The sequence below is a fragment of the Mobula hypostoma genome, chromosome 2, assembly GCF_963921235.1.
Source record: "Mobula hypostoma chromosome 2, sMobHyp1.1, whole genome shotgun sequence".
Classification (NCBI taxonomy): Eukaryota; Metazoa; Chordata; class Chondrichthyes; order Myliobatiformes; family Myliobatidae; genus Mobula; species Mobula hypostoma.
Genome location: NC_086098.1, coordinates 243553600 through 243567309, shown reverse-complemented (window position 1 = coordinate 243567309; position 13710 = coordinate 243553600). Strand labels below are relative to the sequence as shown.

General features: G+C 51.0%; 1 protein-coding gene across 1 annotated transcript in view; it reads left to right on the top strand.

The window, feature by feature from the left end:
- The window catches only part of LOC134343037 (atrial natriuretic peptide receptor 1-like), a 115614-nt gene extending 104309 nt beyond the window's left edge, over positions 1-11305 (top strand). The window contains exon 22 of the mRNA XM_063041862.1: positions 8442-11305. Coding sequence (XP_062897932.1) covers positions 8442-8504 — 63 coding nt within the window. The 3' untranslated portion in view covers positions 8505-11305. The remainder of the gene's footprint in view (positions 1-8441) is intronic.
- Positions 11306-13710: the final 2405 nt, after the last annotated feature.

Genomic DNA, 13710 nt, shown 5'->3' with positions numbered 1-13710 from the left:
TGGGAGAGGGCGGACAGTCGCTGGTGTGTGTACGTATGCGACTGGCGGCTCTCCGCCTCAGGACTCTGCAGAGATTCCTGTACGCCGAGCGCCCTCCCAGTGGCAGGTGTTGGCGACTTTCTTCCTCCGGAGGGGCCGCTGTCTTCACGAAGATATGCAGCTACCACCGGCGGGCGTCGGCCATGCTGCTTTGCGGAGTCTGCCCAGCTTCTATCAGGACCTACTGAGAGTCTGGAACATGGTTGCCTCAGGCCGGGAATCACCTCCTCTGGCAGAGGGCGGAGTCCTGGCCGACCCTTGCCCTACCTCAGCGGATGTCAGTGCGGCTCAGGTGTGTGGATCGACTCAAGCTGAGCTGTTCGTCGGGCCCAGGCCCCGCAGCCTTACCCAGGAGCCGAATCCACACAACTTGAACTGCCTCTCCTCAACACCCACAATCCCATTCAGGGATGCAAGTAGGAGGTATCTGTATGGGCTGCTGCTCCACACCCTCCACTTCCTAGCCCTTGTCCACCGTCCCGACACGCCATGACGATCTGTCTTTCCACCTGGAGGTGAGGGGGGTCCCCAGTGGAAGTCCCTTTACGAGGGGGTTCTTCCCATGCACCTCGGGGATCTCGGCTGGAGGGTGCTGCACAGAGCGGTGCCCTGCAATAAGTTCTTTAGTCTGTACACGGATCTCCCAGCCGCGTGTCACTTCTGCAGGCTGGAGGAGACCGTGTACCACATGTACGTGGAGTGTGCGAGACTGCAGCCCCTTTTCGCGTATTTGCGTGGGCTGCTTCTTGCATTCTGGTTGCATTTCAGTCCCACCCTATTTATTACGGTCATCCAGTAAGGAGGGGGGCACAGAGGGATGAGGATGTCCTTGTCAACTTGCTCCTGGGGCTGGCAAAAATAGCCATCCGTGGCTCCTGGAAAAGGGTGGCAGGAGGATCTGCCCGGGCAGACTGCCTGGCAACCTTTAGGGGGTATGTTCATGCCCGGGTAAATATTGACAAGGAACACACGCTGTCCACAGCGACCATAGAGGTGTTCCGGGACCGTTGGGCTCTGCGGGGTGTAAATGCCATCATTGATAGAGATGGAAACATTTTAGTTTAATGTGTATTGCCTATTTGTAGTGAAGTAATTGCGTTAGTCACTGTTTTGTATATATTGTATAGCACTGATACTTGTAATAAAGAATTTTGTAAAAAAAAAAGGGGTCAGACACAGAGTGAAGCTCCCTCCACACCGTCCCATCACACACTCCCGGGGTCAGACACAGAGTGACTCCTCGGGGCAAGAAGGTGAAGAAGAAATCACCCCCTCCTGAGATGACCCCATTGATACCCATCAAGGAAATCAAAGAGATTGTTCTCACCCTTGAGGGTGAGGCATCAACTGAAGATAGCCTTCCTGCACTGGTTAAGTCCTAGTGTGTCATCCTCGGATGGAAGGGGAAGGGGAAGAGGAATGATAGGCAGCAGCTTAAATCCTTGGATGACCTGCTGGGAGACGTCAGAGTGGGAAGCAGCCTCCCCTCCTTCAGGGGACAGCAGGTCACAAGGTGGTATTGGCACCACTCGAACCCGGAGAGCAAAGAGCACTTTTCCTCTTTTTGGGGAGAGTAGGGTTGAGGGCAGCTCCACTCTCCCTGGGTTGGGTGCTGGTGCAGAGACGTAGTGTACTCCCGACATGAAGCTTACCGTAGTTAGTCTCATTGTGAATGGCTTCTCCGTGGATTGTCACCTTGTCGTGGTGGAGAAGCTTGTGTGGTCCTGTGATCCCGAGACCGATGCTGTCTGGAGCTATGCTCCTGGTAGGGTCACCCATGGCGGTAAGGTCGAGGGTGAGGTCCCTGACAAAGAACAATCCAACCAAGACCTCAACGGTGGAACAGGCGGACAAAGTTACTTCGAACTCAACGGCTGTGAAGGCGGATGAAGGCTGCAACAAATACATCAGCTCCAATCGTCGTGGTTTCCGTGCCATTGGAATCAGTTGGTTGATTTGTGAAGTATCGTGTGCTTCTTGGAGTGCAACATCAAGTACACGTTAAACAAATACACGCACAGGCGTCTTCACTCTGTGGGCCACTTCTTCAGAACGAAGACCATCATCCTCGACCTCAAGGGACAGCCACAACAACAACGATGACGACGAGACCTCTATCACATCACTTCTCATTCTCCGTCACTCCAAAGAGAAAAGGCTGAGTTCACTCAACCTATTCTCATAAGGCATGCTCCCCAATCCAGGCGTCTTCACTCTGTGGGCCACTTCTTCAGAACGAAGACCATCATCCTCGACCTCGAGGGATAGCCACGACGACATTGTGAATGGTAGCAGGGCTTCTCTCCGCAGGTTTAACAATCTCCCAGTCCTCATGGACAGGAGTTATGCAGTAAGTTTCCTGCAGGAAACTAATACCATGCCAGGAGACTTGGTTCCTGGGGTGGCAAGGAGGGGTCTATATGAGCCACCTCCACACCAACTCTAGCGGGGTGGCAATCCTTTTGACCCCTACCTTCCAGCTGGAAATCACAAAAATCCAAAATATAGTTCCCAGCTGTGTGCTCCACCTGGCCGTGGGCTTGGATGGTGTACCACTGCACTTCATCAACATGTGGCCCCTAGTACGGGTGTTGCAGACGTGTGTATTCTGTCAGCTGTCCACTCTGATAAACTCCATCGACCCTCTGGGGAGGTTAGAATTGTCCTCTCGAGGTGGAGCATTGTTCGTTTCTCCAGTGTGACACGGCAGAAGTTAAAGGAGCTCCTGGTGGAATCTCCACCCTGACTCTAGTGCCCCCGCAGACCACCTCTATATCTCTCAGGCACCTTCCCTGTGTCGGCATCCTCCGTGCAGCCAGTGTTGTATTTGGACCATCACCTTGCGTGGATGGAATTTGCTCCTCTGCACCCTCGGGTGGGATCTGGGTACTGGCACTTTAGCAACTGGCTGCTGGAAGAAAGCCGATTCCGAGATTCGTTCTAGGCATTCTGGGTCACCTGGACGGAGAGACGGGAGGATATCTGCTCCCTGCAGCTATGATGGGATGTGAGCAGAGCCCACATCCAGTTTCTATGTTGGAAGTACACTAGGGGGTCAACAAAAAAGCAAGGCCCTGAGATTGAGCGGCTTGAGAGAGAGTTGCGTGACTTCGAGTCCTGTCTCGAACCGACTGCTGGGGAGCCACTGGTATGGTAGTGAGGTCGGGAGAAGGACCCACTGAGGGAGCTGCAGCTCCAGCACTCCCGAGGTGCATACGTGAGGTCACGGATCCAAACACTGCAGGATTTAGCCCATGGCTCACCCTTTTTCTACTTTTTGGAGAAGTGGTTAGGAGTCCAAAAGCAGGGGGTGGAGTTACTATCTGCTGAAGGTTCCTGTGTCACAGATCCTGATGAAATCAACTCCAAGGGTTTTTGTTCTTGCCAGATCCGTCAACTGCAGATGCATGCGGTGAGATTTGGAAAGATTTGCTGATAGTCAACCCAGAGGACGTAGAGCGGCTGGACGCTCTCCTGACTCTGACGGAGCTGTCTACAGCTCTTTGGCAACTCTGGAGGGGCAAGTCCCCTGGCCTAGAAGACCTGACCATAGAGTTGCTTTCTGGGACGCCCTGGGGAATTACTACAGTCTTGCCCTAGAGAACAGCCTAGCCTAGCCACATGGCGGAGAACTGTCATGGTCCTGTTGCCCAAGATGGGAGACCTCCACCTGCTAAAGAACTGGCCTCCGTTCTCTCTTGTGCGCGGACTACAAGATCTTCACCTGGGCAATGACCAGTCATCTTCGAGGCAGGCAATCCATCCAGACCAATCTTACACAGTCCTGGGCCGTTCCATTCAGGTCAATGTCAATCTCATCCCAGACCTGCTCCGGGAGACTGGGTCCCCGGCAGCGTTTCTCTCTCTCGACTAGGAGAAGGCATTTGACCAGGTAGACCACAATTTCCTGGTGGGCACTCTGCAAGCATTTGGCCTCGGACTACACCTTGTAGCCTGAGTTTAGTCTCTTATACTCTGTCACAGAGAGCCTTGTCAAGGTCAATAGATCATTGGCAGGGCCCGTTCCCTTTCGAAGAGGAGTAGGTCAGGGGTGCCCCATGACCTGCCAGTTGTATGCCATCTGTGTAGAGCCATTTGTGTGCCTTCTTCGGTGGAGGTTAACGGGTCTGGTTCTGTGTGAACTGGACATGGATGTCATCCTCTTGGCTTACGCACGACAATGTTCTCCTGATGGTGACAGATCCCAGTGACCTGCAGAGGATGCGCAAGTGCCTGGAAGTTTTCTCGGCAGCGTCCTCCACTAGGATCAACTGGGCAAAATGTTCCGGACTGTTAGTGGGTCAGTGGCAGGTGGACTCCCTGCCGGAGGAGATGAGAGCTTTTGAGTGGAGCACCAGGCATCTCCTCTATCTGGGAGTCTACCTGAGTCCTTCTGGGGAGACCTGGCTGGCGAACTGGCAGGACCTGGAGATGAAAGTCATGGTCCGGCTGGGGCGTTGGTCAGGCCTTCTCAGGGTGCTTTCCTATCGAGGCAGGGTGGTGATGGTTATGGTACCGGGATGGTCACCTTGGCCCCACCTGCCCCCTTTGTCGCCAGGATGCAGAGGAAATTAGTGGACTTCTTCCGGGGCAACAGGAAACACTGGGTTGCTGCAGTAGTCCAGAGTCTCCCAGTGGGAGAGGGCAGACAGCCTCTAGTGTGTGTCCATATGCATTTGGCGGCTCTCCACCTCAGGACCCAGCAGAGATTCCTGTACACTGAGCACCCTCCCAGGTGGCACGTGTTGGCGACGTACTTTCTCCGGAGGGGCTGCTGTCTTCATGAAGAGATGCGACTACCACCGCCAGGCATCAGCCATGCTGCTTTGTGGAGTCTGCCTGGCTGAGAGTCTGGAACATGGTTGCCTCAGGCCAGGAATCCCCTCCTCTGGCAGAGGGCGGAGTCCTGGGCGACCCCTGCCCTACCTCAACGGATATCAGTGCGGCTCAGGTGAGTGGAGTAACTCCAGCCGGACTCACCTCTGCTCCACTGGAGCTGCTTGTCGGACCTAAGCCTCGGAATCTTATCCGGGAGCCGAGTCCACACAATCTGAGCCGTCTCTCAATGACATCTACAATCCCGTTCAGGCTGCTGCTCTACACCCTCCACTTCCTAACCCTTGGCCACCATCCCGACATGCCATGGTGGGCTGTCTTTCTGCCTGGGGTCAAGGGGGACCCCAGTGCTGCACAGAGCGGTGCCCTGTAGCAAGTTCCTTAGTTTGGGTACGTCAAAGTCAGCACAGTTTCTGTGAAGGGAAATCTTGCCTGAAAAATCTGTTAGAGTTCTTCAAGGAAGTAACAAGCAAGGTGGACAAAGGAGGGATAGTGGACGTCATTTACTTCCACTAGACGTTCAGAAGGCGTTTAATGAAGCGCCTTACATGAGGCTGCTTAACAAGATAAAATCCTATAGCATTACGGGAAAGATACTGGCATGGGTAGAGGAATGGCTGACAGGCAGGAGGCAGCGAGTGGGAATAAAAGGGGCCTTTTCTGGCTAGCTACCAGTGACTAGTGGTGTTCCTCAGGGGTCAGTAATGGGACCACTATTTTTCACATTGTTTGTTAATGATTTGGATAATGGAATTGATGGCTTTGTGGCAAAGTTTGTAGATGATATGTAGATAAGGTGGAAGGGATGGTAGTGCTGAGGAAGCAATGAAATTGAAGCAGGACAGAGAAATTGGAGGAATGGGCAAAAAAGTGGCAGATGGAATAGAGTGTTGGGAAATGTATGATAAAATTTTGGTAAAAGGAACAATATTGCGGACTATTATCTAAATGGGGAGAAAATTCAAACTTCAGAGGCACAGAGGGACTTGGGAGTCCTTGTGCAAGACTCCCAGAAGGTTAATTAACAGGTTGAGTCAGTGATAAAGAAGGCAAATATAATGTTGGCATTTATTTCAAAGGGAATAGAATATAAAAGCGAGATAATGCTGAGGCTTTATAAGACACTAGTCAGGCCGCACGGAGTATTGTCAACAGTTTTGGGACCCTTATCTCAGAAAGAATATATTGTCTTTGGAAAGAGTCCAGAGGAAGTTCATGAGGATGATTCCAGGAATGAAGAGGTTAACACATGAGGAGCGTTTGGCAGCTTTGGGCCCGTACTCACTGGAATTTAGAAGAATGTGTGGGGATCTCTTTGAAACCTACTGAATGTTGAAAGGACTAGATAAGGTCGATGTGGAGAGGATGTTTCCTCTGGTGGGGGTATCCAGTACTAGAGGGCACAGCCTCAAAACTGAGGGGCGACTTTATAGAACAGAAGAAAGGAGGGATTTTTTTTAGCCAAAGCGTGGTGAATCTGTGGAATGCTCTGCCACAGACTGCGGTGGAGGCCAAGTCCGAGGGTATATTCAAAGTGGAAGTTTATAGATTCCTGATTGGATGGGGCATCAAAGGATATGGTGAGAGGGCAGGTGTATGGGGTTAAGTGGGATCCGGGACCAGCCATGATGGAATGGTGGAGCAGACTCGATGCCCCATATCCACAAGGGTTGCTCCTCACCTGGTTACATTTGATTGACATCAATGGATCTGGAGTTGTGGTAAACAGCTTTAAGTTCCTTGGCATCCACATCACCGAGGACCTCACGTGGTCTGTACACACCAGCTGTGTGGTGATAAAGGCACAACAGCTCCTCTTTCACCTCAGACAGTTGAGGAAGTTTGGTATGGGCCCCCAAATCCTAAGGGTACACTGCACCTCCCTTAATCGCAGGACTCTGCAGAGAGTGGTGCAGACAGCCCGGCGCATCTGTAGTTGTGAACTTCCCACGGTTCAGGACATTTACAGAGACAGGTGTGTAAAAAGGGCCCGTAGGATCACTGGGGGCCCAAGTCACCCCAACCACAATCTATTCCAGCTGCTGCCATCCGGGAAACAGTACCACAGCATAAAAGCCAGGACCAGCGGGCTCTGGGACAGCTTCTTCCAGCAGGCCCTCTGACTGATTTGTGTGTTTTTCTATGTTACATTGTTCTATTTATTATAAATTACAATGATTGCACATTTAGATGGAGACGTAACGTTAAGATTTTTACTCCTCATGTATGTGAAGGATGTAAGAAATAAAGTTAATTCAATTCATTTTAGCCCCACCCCATGTATATAAGCAGGGGCTGGGGGGGGGGTGCAGGGAGGGATGAGGATGTCCTTGTGCACTTGCTCCTGAGGCTGGCTAAAACAGCTATCCGTGGGTCCTAGAAGTGGGTGGCAAAGAGATCTGCCCGGGAGGTCTGCCTGGCAATGTTTAGGGGGTATATCCATGCCTCGGTAACCAATGAGAGGGAACATGTGCTGTCCATGGCTACCACAGTTCCAGGACTGTTGGGCTCCTCGGGGATTAGTGCCATCACTGAGAATATTTAAGTCTAATGCAGTTTGTTGAGTAATTGTGTTAGGCACTGTTTTGTAGAGATATTTGCGGTATTTGTAATAAAGATATTTTGTTAAAAAAAGGGTCAGACACAAAGTGAAGCTTCCTCTACACTGACCTATCACACACTCCTGGGGTCAGACACAGAGTGAAACTCCCTCTACACCATCCCATCACACGCTCCCGGGGTCAGACACAGAGTGAAACTCCCTCCACACTGTCCCATCACACACTCCCGGAGTCAGACACAGAGTGAAACTCCCTCCACACTGTCCCATCACACACTCCCGGGGTCAGACACAGAGTGAAACTCCCTCTACACTGTCCCACCACACACTCCCGGGGTCAGACACAGAGTGAAACTCCCTCTACACCGTCCCATCACACACTCCCGGGGTCAGACACAGAGTGAAACTCCCTCTACACCGTCCCATCACACACTCCCGGGGTCAGACACAGAGTGAAACTCCCTCCACACTGTCCCATCACACACTCCCGGGGTCAGACACAGAGTGAAACTCCCTCCACACTGTCCCATCACACACTCCCGGAGTCAGACACAGAGTGAAACTCCCTCCACACTGTCCCATCACACACTCCCGGGGTCAGACACAGAGTGAAACTCCCTCTACACCATCCCATCACACACTCCCGGGGTCAGACACAGAGTGAAACTCCCTCCACACCGTCACATCACACACTCCCGGGGTCAGACACAGAGTGAAACTCCCTCTACACTGTCCCATCACACACTCCCGGGGTCAGACACAGAGTGAAACTCCCTCCACACTGTCCCATCACACACTCCCGGGGTCAGACACAGAGTGAAACTCCCTCTACACTGTCCCATCACACACTCCCGGGGTCAGACACAGAGTGAAGTTCCCTTCATATTATCCGTGTTGCATTTGTGTGTTTTGGAATTGTTATTACCAGCTGTGATGCATCCAGACGGGATAACCTGGTTCATCCTGGGGCAAGCGAAGCCTAAAGCCATGTGCTCTTGTTTTTCAGGGGAAAGGGAAGATGAGAACGTACTGGCTGCTGGGAGAGCGCCCTGCCAGTGGCCAAGGCTGAGAGCTCGCTGCCTCTTCCCCACCCCCCCCACCACCCTCCCTCCGCCTCTGGGTCTCACACAGCCTGTGACTGGGAATCTCGGTGTTATGGGGAGCCCGTCTCTGTGCCCCATCTCAGGAGTGCAGTTGGTACTGCTCTGGGGCAGAAGGCACAGATGCCCCTCCGTTCAATTCTGACTCTCTCAGACTCATCATTGTCGTCGTGGCTCTACGTGTGTTGGTCAGGCATTCGCAACTGTCGACGAGTGGATCCTGTTTGCTTTTGTTGATATTAAAACCAGCGAAATGAATCTGTCAACAAGGTGTGTCACAGCCTCTCTATCACCACCCAGCACACCTGTGTTATCACACTCTCTTCTCACCTTGTTCTCAAACTCCTCCTGTGCCCATGTCTCCATTCTCCAATTCCCATCCTTTCTCAAAGCCAGCTATTTCTCCCCACAACTCTCCCCAACACATCCACAACTCTCTCCCACCTACCCCCACAACTCTCCCACCTACCCCCACAACTCTCCCCAACACATCCACAACTTTCTCCCACATCTTCCCACAACTGTCTCCCACCTACCCCCACAACTCTCTCCCACGTACGCCCACAACATTCTCCCAGATACCCGGACAACTCTCTCTCACAAATCCCCTCAACTCTCTCCCACCTACCCCCACAACTCTCTCCTACCTATCCCCACAACTCTCTCCCACATACCCCCAAAATTCTCTCCTATATACCCCCACAAGTCTCTCCCACTTACCTCCACAACTCACTCCAACATACCCCCAGAATTCTCTTCTACATACCCTCACAATCTCACCCACATACCCACACAACTCCCTCCCACTGATCCCCAAGACTCTCTCACATAATCCTACAACTCTACTACACATACCCCCATCACAATCTCCCAAATACCCCCACAATTCTCTCCCAAATACTGCCAGAACTCTCACCCAACAACTCTCTCCCATATACCACGACAACTCTCTTCCACATTCCCACACAACTCTCCGATTTACCCCACAACTCTCTCCCACATGCGCCAACAAATCATCTCCTCATTACCCACAACTCTTGTCCAAATACCCCCACAACTTTCTCCCCCATATACCTCACAGCTCTCTCCTAAATACCCCTCAAATCTTCCCCACATACTCCCACAAATGTTGTCCAAATAGCCCCACACCTCTCTCACTTAACACCACAACTCACTCCCATATAAACCCATAACTCCCTCCCACATACCCTCAGAAATCTCTCCCACAAAACCCCACACTCTCCAACAGACCCCCACAACTTTCTGCCACATACCTCTACAAACCACTCGCACATATCCCCACAATTGTCTCACAATCTCCCACAATTCTCTCCCATATACCCCACAACTCACTCCACCATACCCTTACAATTCTCTACTCCCACAACTCCTTCCCACAGACCCCCACAACCATCTCCCACATTCCCCAGCAACACCCTCCTCCATTGCCCCACAATTCTTTCCATCATTCCCCAAAATTCTCTCCCACATCTCCATCTCTCTTCCATATACCTCTCAACTCTCTCCTACATGCCCCCATAAAACTCTGACATAACCCCAAAACTCTCTCCCAGATACCCTCACAACAGTCTCCCAAATGCCCCAACTCCCTCCACACATCCCCACAATCTCCCACATACCCCCACAACCCCTCCCACATACCCCCACAACCCCTCCCATATAGCCCCACAACAATCTTGCACATACCCCCACAACAATCTCCCACATACCTCCACAATGATCTCCCACATACCCCCACAACCCCTCCCATATACCCCCACAACAATCTCCCACATACCCCCACAACCCGCTCTCACATACCTTCACAACTCTCTCATATACCCCTACAGCTCTGTCCCACATACTCCAACAATGCTCTGCCACATACCTCAACAATTCCCTCCCTCAACTCCTCAAATCTCTCCCAAATACCCCAACTCTTCCACATATTTCCACAATTCACACCCACTTACCCCAACTCTCTCCCCCATTGCCCACAGTTCCTTCTGCCATTCCCCCACAACTCTCTCCCACATTCCCAACAGTCCCCCATATCCCCCCACAACACTTTCCTGCATACTCCCACCACTCTCTCCTAGAAACCCCTGCAAACCACATACCCCGTCAACTCCCTCTCACAAATCCCCACAACTCTCTCCAACACACCCTTGGGCTGAGGAGGAGGAAGGTTAGTGCGAGCTAAGTCCTTGCAGCAGAGGGAGAAGAGAGGTGGGGAATAGCAAGCAGACGAGGCAAGAGGTTTGGAGCCACCCACTTGTGATTGGGAGGGGGCACAGGGGTCAACAGGAGATTGGGGGCTAGCTGAAAGTTGTTGGTTTTGGCCTATGGTGCTCTTTGGAATTGAGGGGTCAGTAGTTTAGAACCACATGTAGGGGGATGTGAAATATAGATTTCGACCCATGATATTGTGGGAAGTACCTAAAAGCACAAGAGATTCGGCGGATGTTGGAATGCTAGAGCCACATACACAAAATGCTGGAGGAATTCAGCAAGTCAGGCAGCATCTATGGAGAGGAAGGTTCTCAGCCGGAAACATCGACGGCTTATTCCTCTCCATAGATGCAGCCTGACCTGCTGAGATCTTTCAGCACGTTGTGTGTTAAACTAGTATTTAAATGCCTACGCAGGGTCCATATCCATCCATTCTCCACACGTTCTTGTGCCTAGGAGCCTCAAGCAGCTTGTCATATCTGCTTTCTCTGTATTTTTTGCAAATAAAACAAAGTGAAGCATTTTAAGTTTAAGAAAAACCATAACAAATTTTATTGAACTACTGAACCTGAATACAAAAGTGCACTAAAAGCCCTTTGCATAATTACATCAACCCATCAGACCAGCCTCTTAAACAGAGCCCCAACTCAATGTCGGTGGTTGTGAATTATGTACATTTCTCCCAATTACATTGCCCTACATAGACACCCTCCGCCCCAGAATTCACTAAAACCGGTATTGTGAGCCTGCCTGGAGCTCGGACGAGCCGCCAAACTCAGACCCTGTGTCCCATGGGTGGAGGAACAGCAGAGACCTCTGGCTCATCCAAAGGTGTGTTGACGCACTCACGGTCATGTTGTGACAGCAGGGGCTTGGTCGTGGAACCCTGGTGGGCCTGTGTGAGACAATATACCAAAATACATTCAGGTTTACCCCTCTGATCTATGATAATAGTCCCCGGGGGGAGAAAAAGGGGATGTCGGTGTGTGTCATGATGGATGAAAACAAACGAGGTGGAACGTAGGTCAACAGGAACCCAAGAGTGCTGTATGCCATGGTGAGAGGGAGGAATAGGTGCCAGGGAATTGAATTTACTGAGGAGGGTGGAACGCCGTTGAGAGGCCAAAGAGGCAGTCGTGGCGTCAGGAATGAAATCGCCTGATGCTCGTAACGGCTGCCAGTATACTTGCACCTTCTCAAAAGCAGCTCTGAATGGGTGAATGGACGAAGTTCTCATACTTTTCTCTACTTGCATGCTCCCAGCAGCCTTCTCACAACGGCAGTGTTTGTCCCCACAAGAATGGAAGCTCCACCCTTTTCAACCGGACACGGGCAGACCAACACTGGTGTATCAATAGTCTCAGTTACTCCAACATCTGCTTCAAAAACACTAGTTTCAATGACAAGTAACCATCTTCCGGGTACTCGTCAATACTAAACCCCTGAATCTGAAAGGCACTGAGTGGCGTCCATGGTCAATGCGTCAAATACTGATTGTAATTGGATCTTTAAAGTAAAGAAACTCGAGAACCTGTGTCAAGTATGGCTCTAGCTTAAACACCTTCAATCCATATGGATATGTCAGAACTTGGTCCCACTAAACCTTCAGGAATATTGCTTTGCATTTCAGCTTTTCCCTTGATACACTGATTGGAATGTATCCTCTCTGAGACACCAGCCCGTTCCTTTACTGGGTCCCTCTGTAGTTTTGTTTTTCTTCTCTGTTTGATTAACCGCTGAATTACTTTCCAAAGATTTTCCAGACCGTCACAGCCTCACTTGAAATCTCCATCTTCTCCACAGTTGTAACAGAAAATACGACCTCTCTGGTCAGGAAACCCTTTTCAGCAACATTCCTCTGCTTAGCAAGTCCGACAGGTGGGTCAGGTTCCTAATGGACGTGTCACGTTTAGCTAAAATATTAGCAGACATCCATTCAATCAGCTCAGCTCAAAGGGTCCTCAAAAGCTCTGTCTCTGTGGCATCGGGGGTCACTTTAATAACAGAGGCTACCACTGAAGACATTACTCAGCTTTTGTAAATTTCCTGCTTCTCTATCGTGTTTTCCACCTCTCTAACTTCTCTGAGTAACTCGGTAAAAGATGGAGGAGGGCGCACCTTGTGGGTCATTCGTAGAGCAATCCCGTCATGTGGCAGCGCGCCCTTCACAACTTGCTCCAACCTCAAGCAACTTCTCTCAGACAGCTGAATGCCCCTTTTGTGGCACAAACAGTGGCAGCAGTTTCTCCAACCTGGAAAGGGAGACCGACACCTTCTCTCCGTCCTCCTGGAATTTGTATCTAAACTTCATCATAAACCGGTTGAACTTTCAGTGGCGTCCAGAGCATCTTCCAGAGCTTGCAAGTTAATTAGCTGGCATGGGCTTGAGGAATCTCACTATTTCAGCCGCCGGCCCCTTTTAGCTCTCTACCTGTCACAGCTTTTTTCACATTATCTGAGAACTGCCACTCACCCAGTAACTGAGATGTCTGTTCAGCCCAAGTCACATATTCTTCCTCCCCATCGGCTGTGAGCTTGACCCCAGAGAACAATCCCAGCCGACAATAACTTTGGCTCTCTGCAAGTACACCTTGGCATTTATCAACCAGTGATGTAATAGCTGAAACCAGCTCAGAACCCAAATCAGCAGCTGAAGGACTAATTAGAATTCTCACATCAGACAACTCCTTTCCCTCACTTCGCAGAAACAACAACAACTTGACTTTAAAGTCTTCACCCTCGGCTACATTCTCCCCTTCTCTCAAGATATGAACTGCCCATGGTCCCGCCTCTCCAGGTGCCCCTATCCTATCAGGCAGCACGATTTCAGTCACATCACTGGTAGTCTGGGCTAACAAGACATTTGTGTCAGCTGATTGGTCAAAACACAGTTCAATCAGTGTAACTTCCCCAACACTTTTACAGAACTCAGCACTCTAAGTA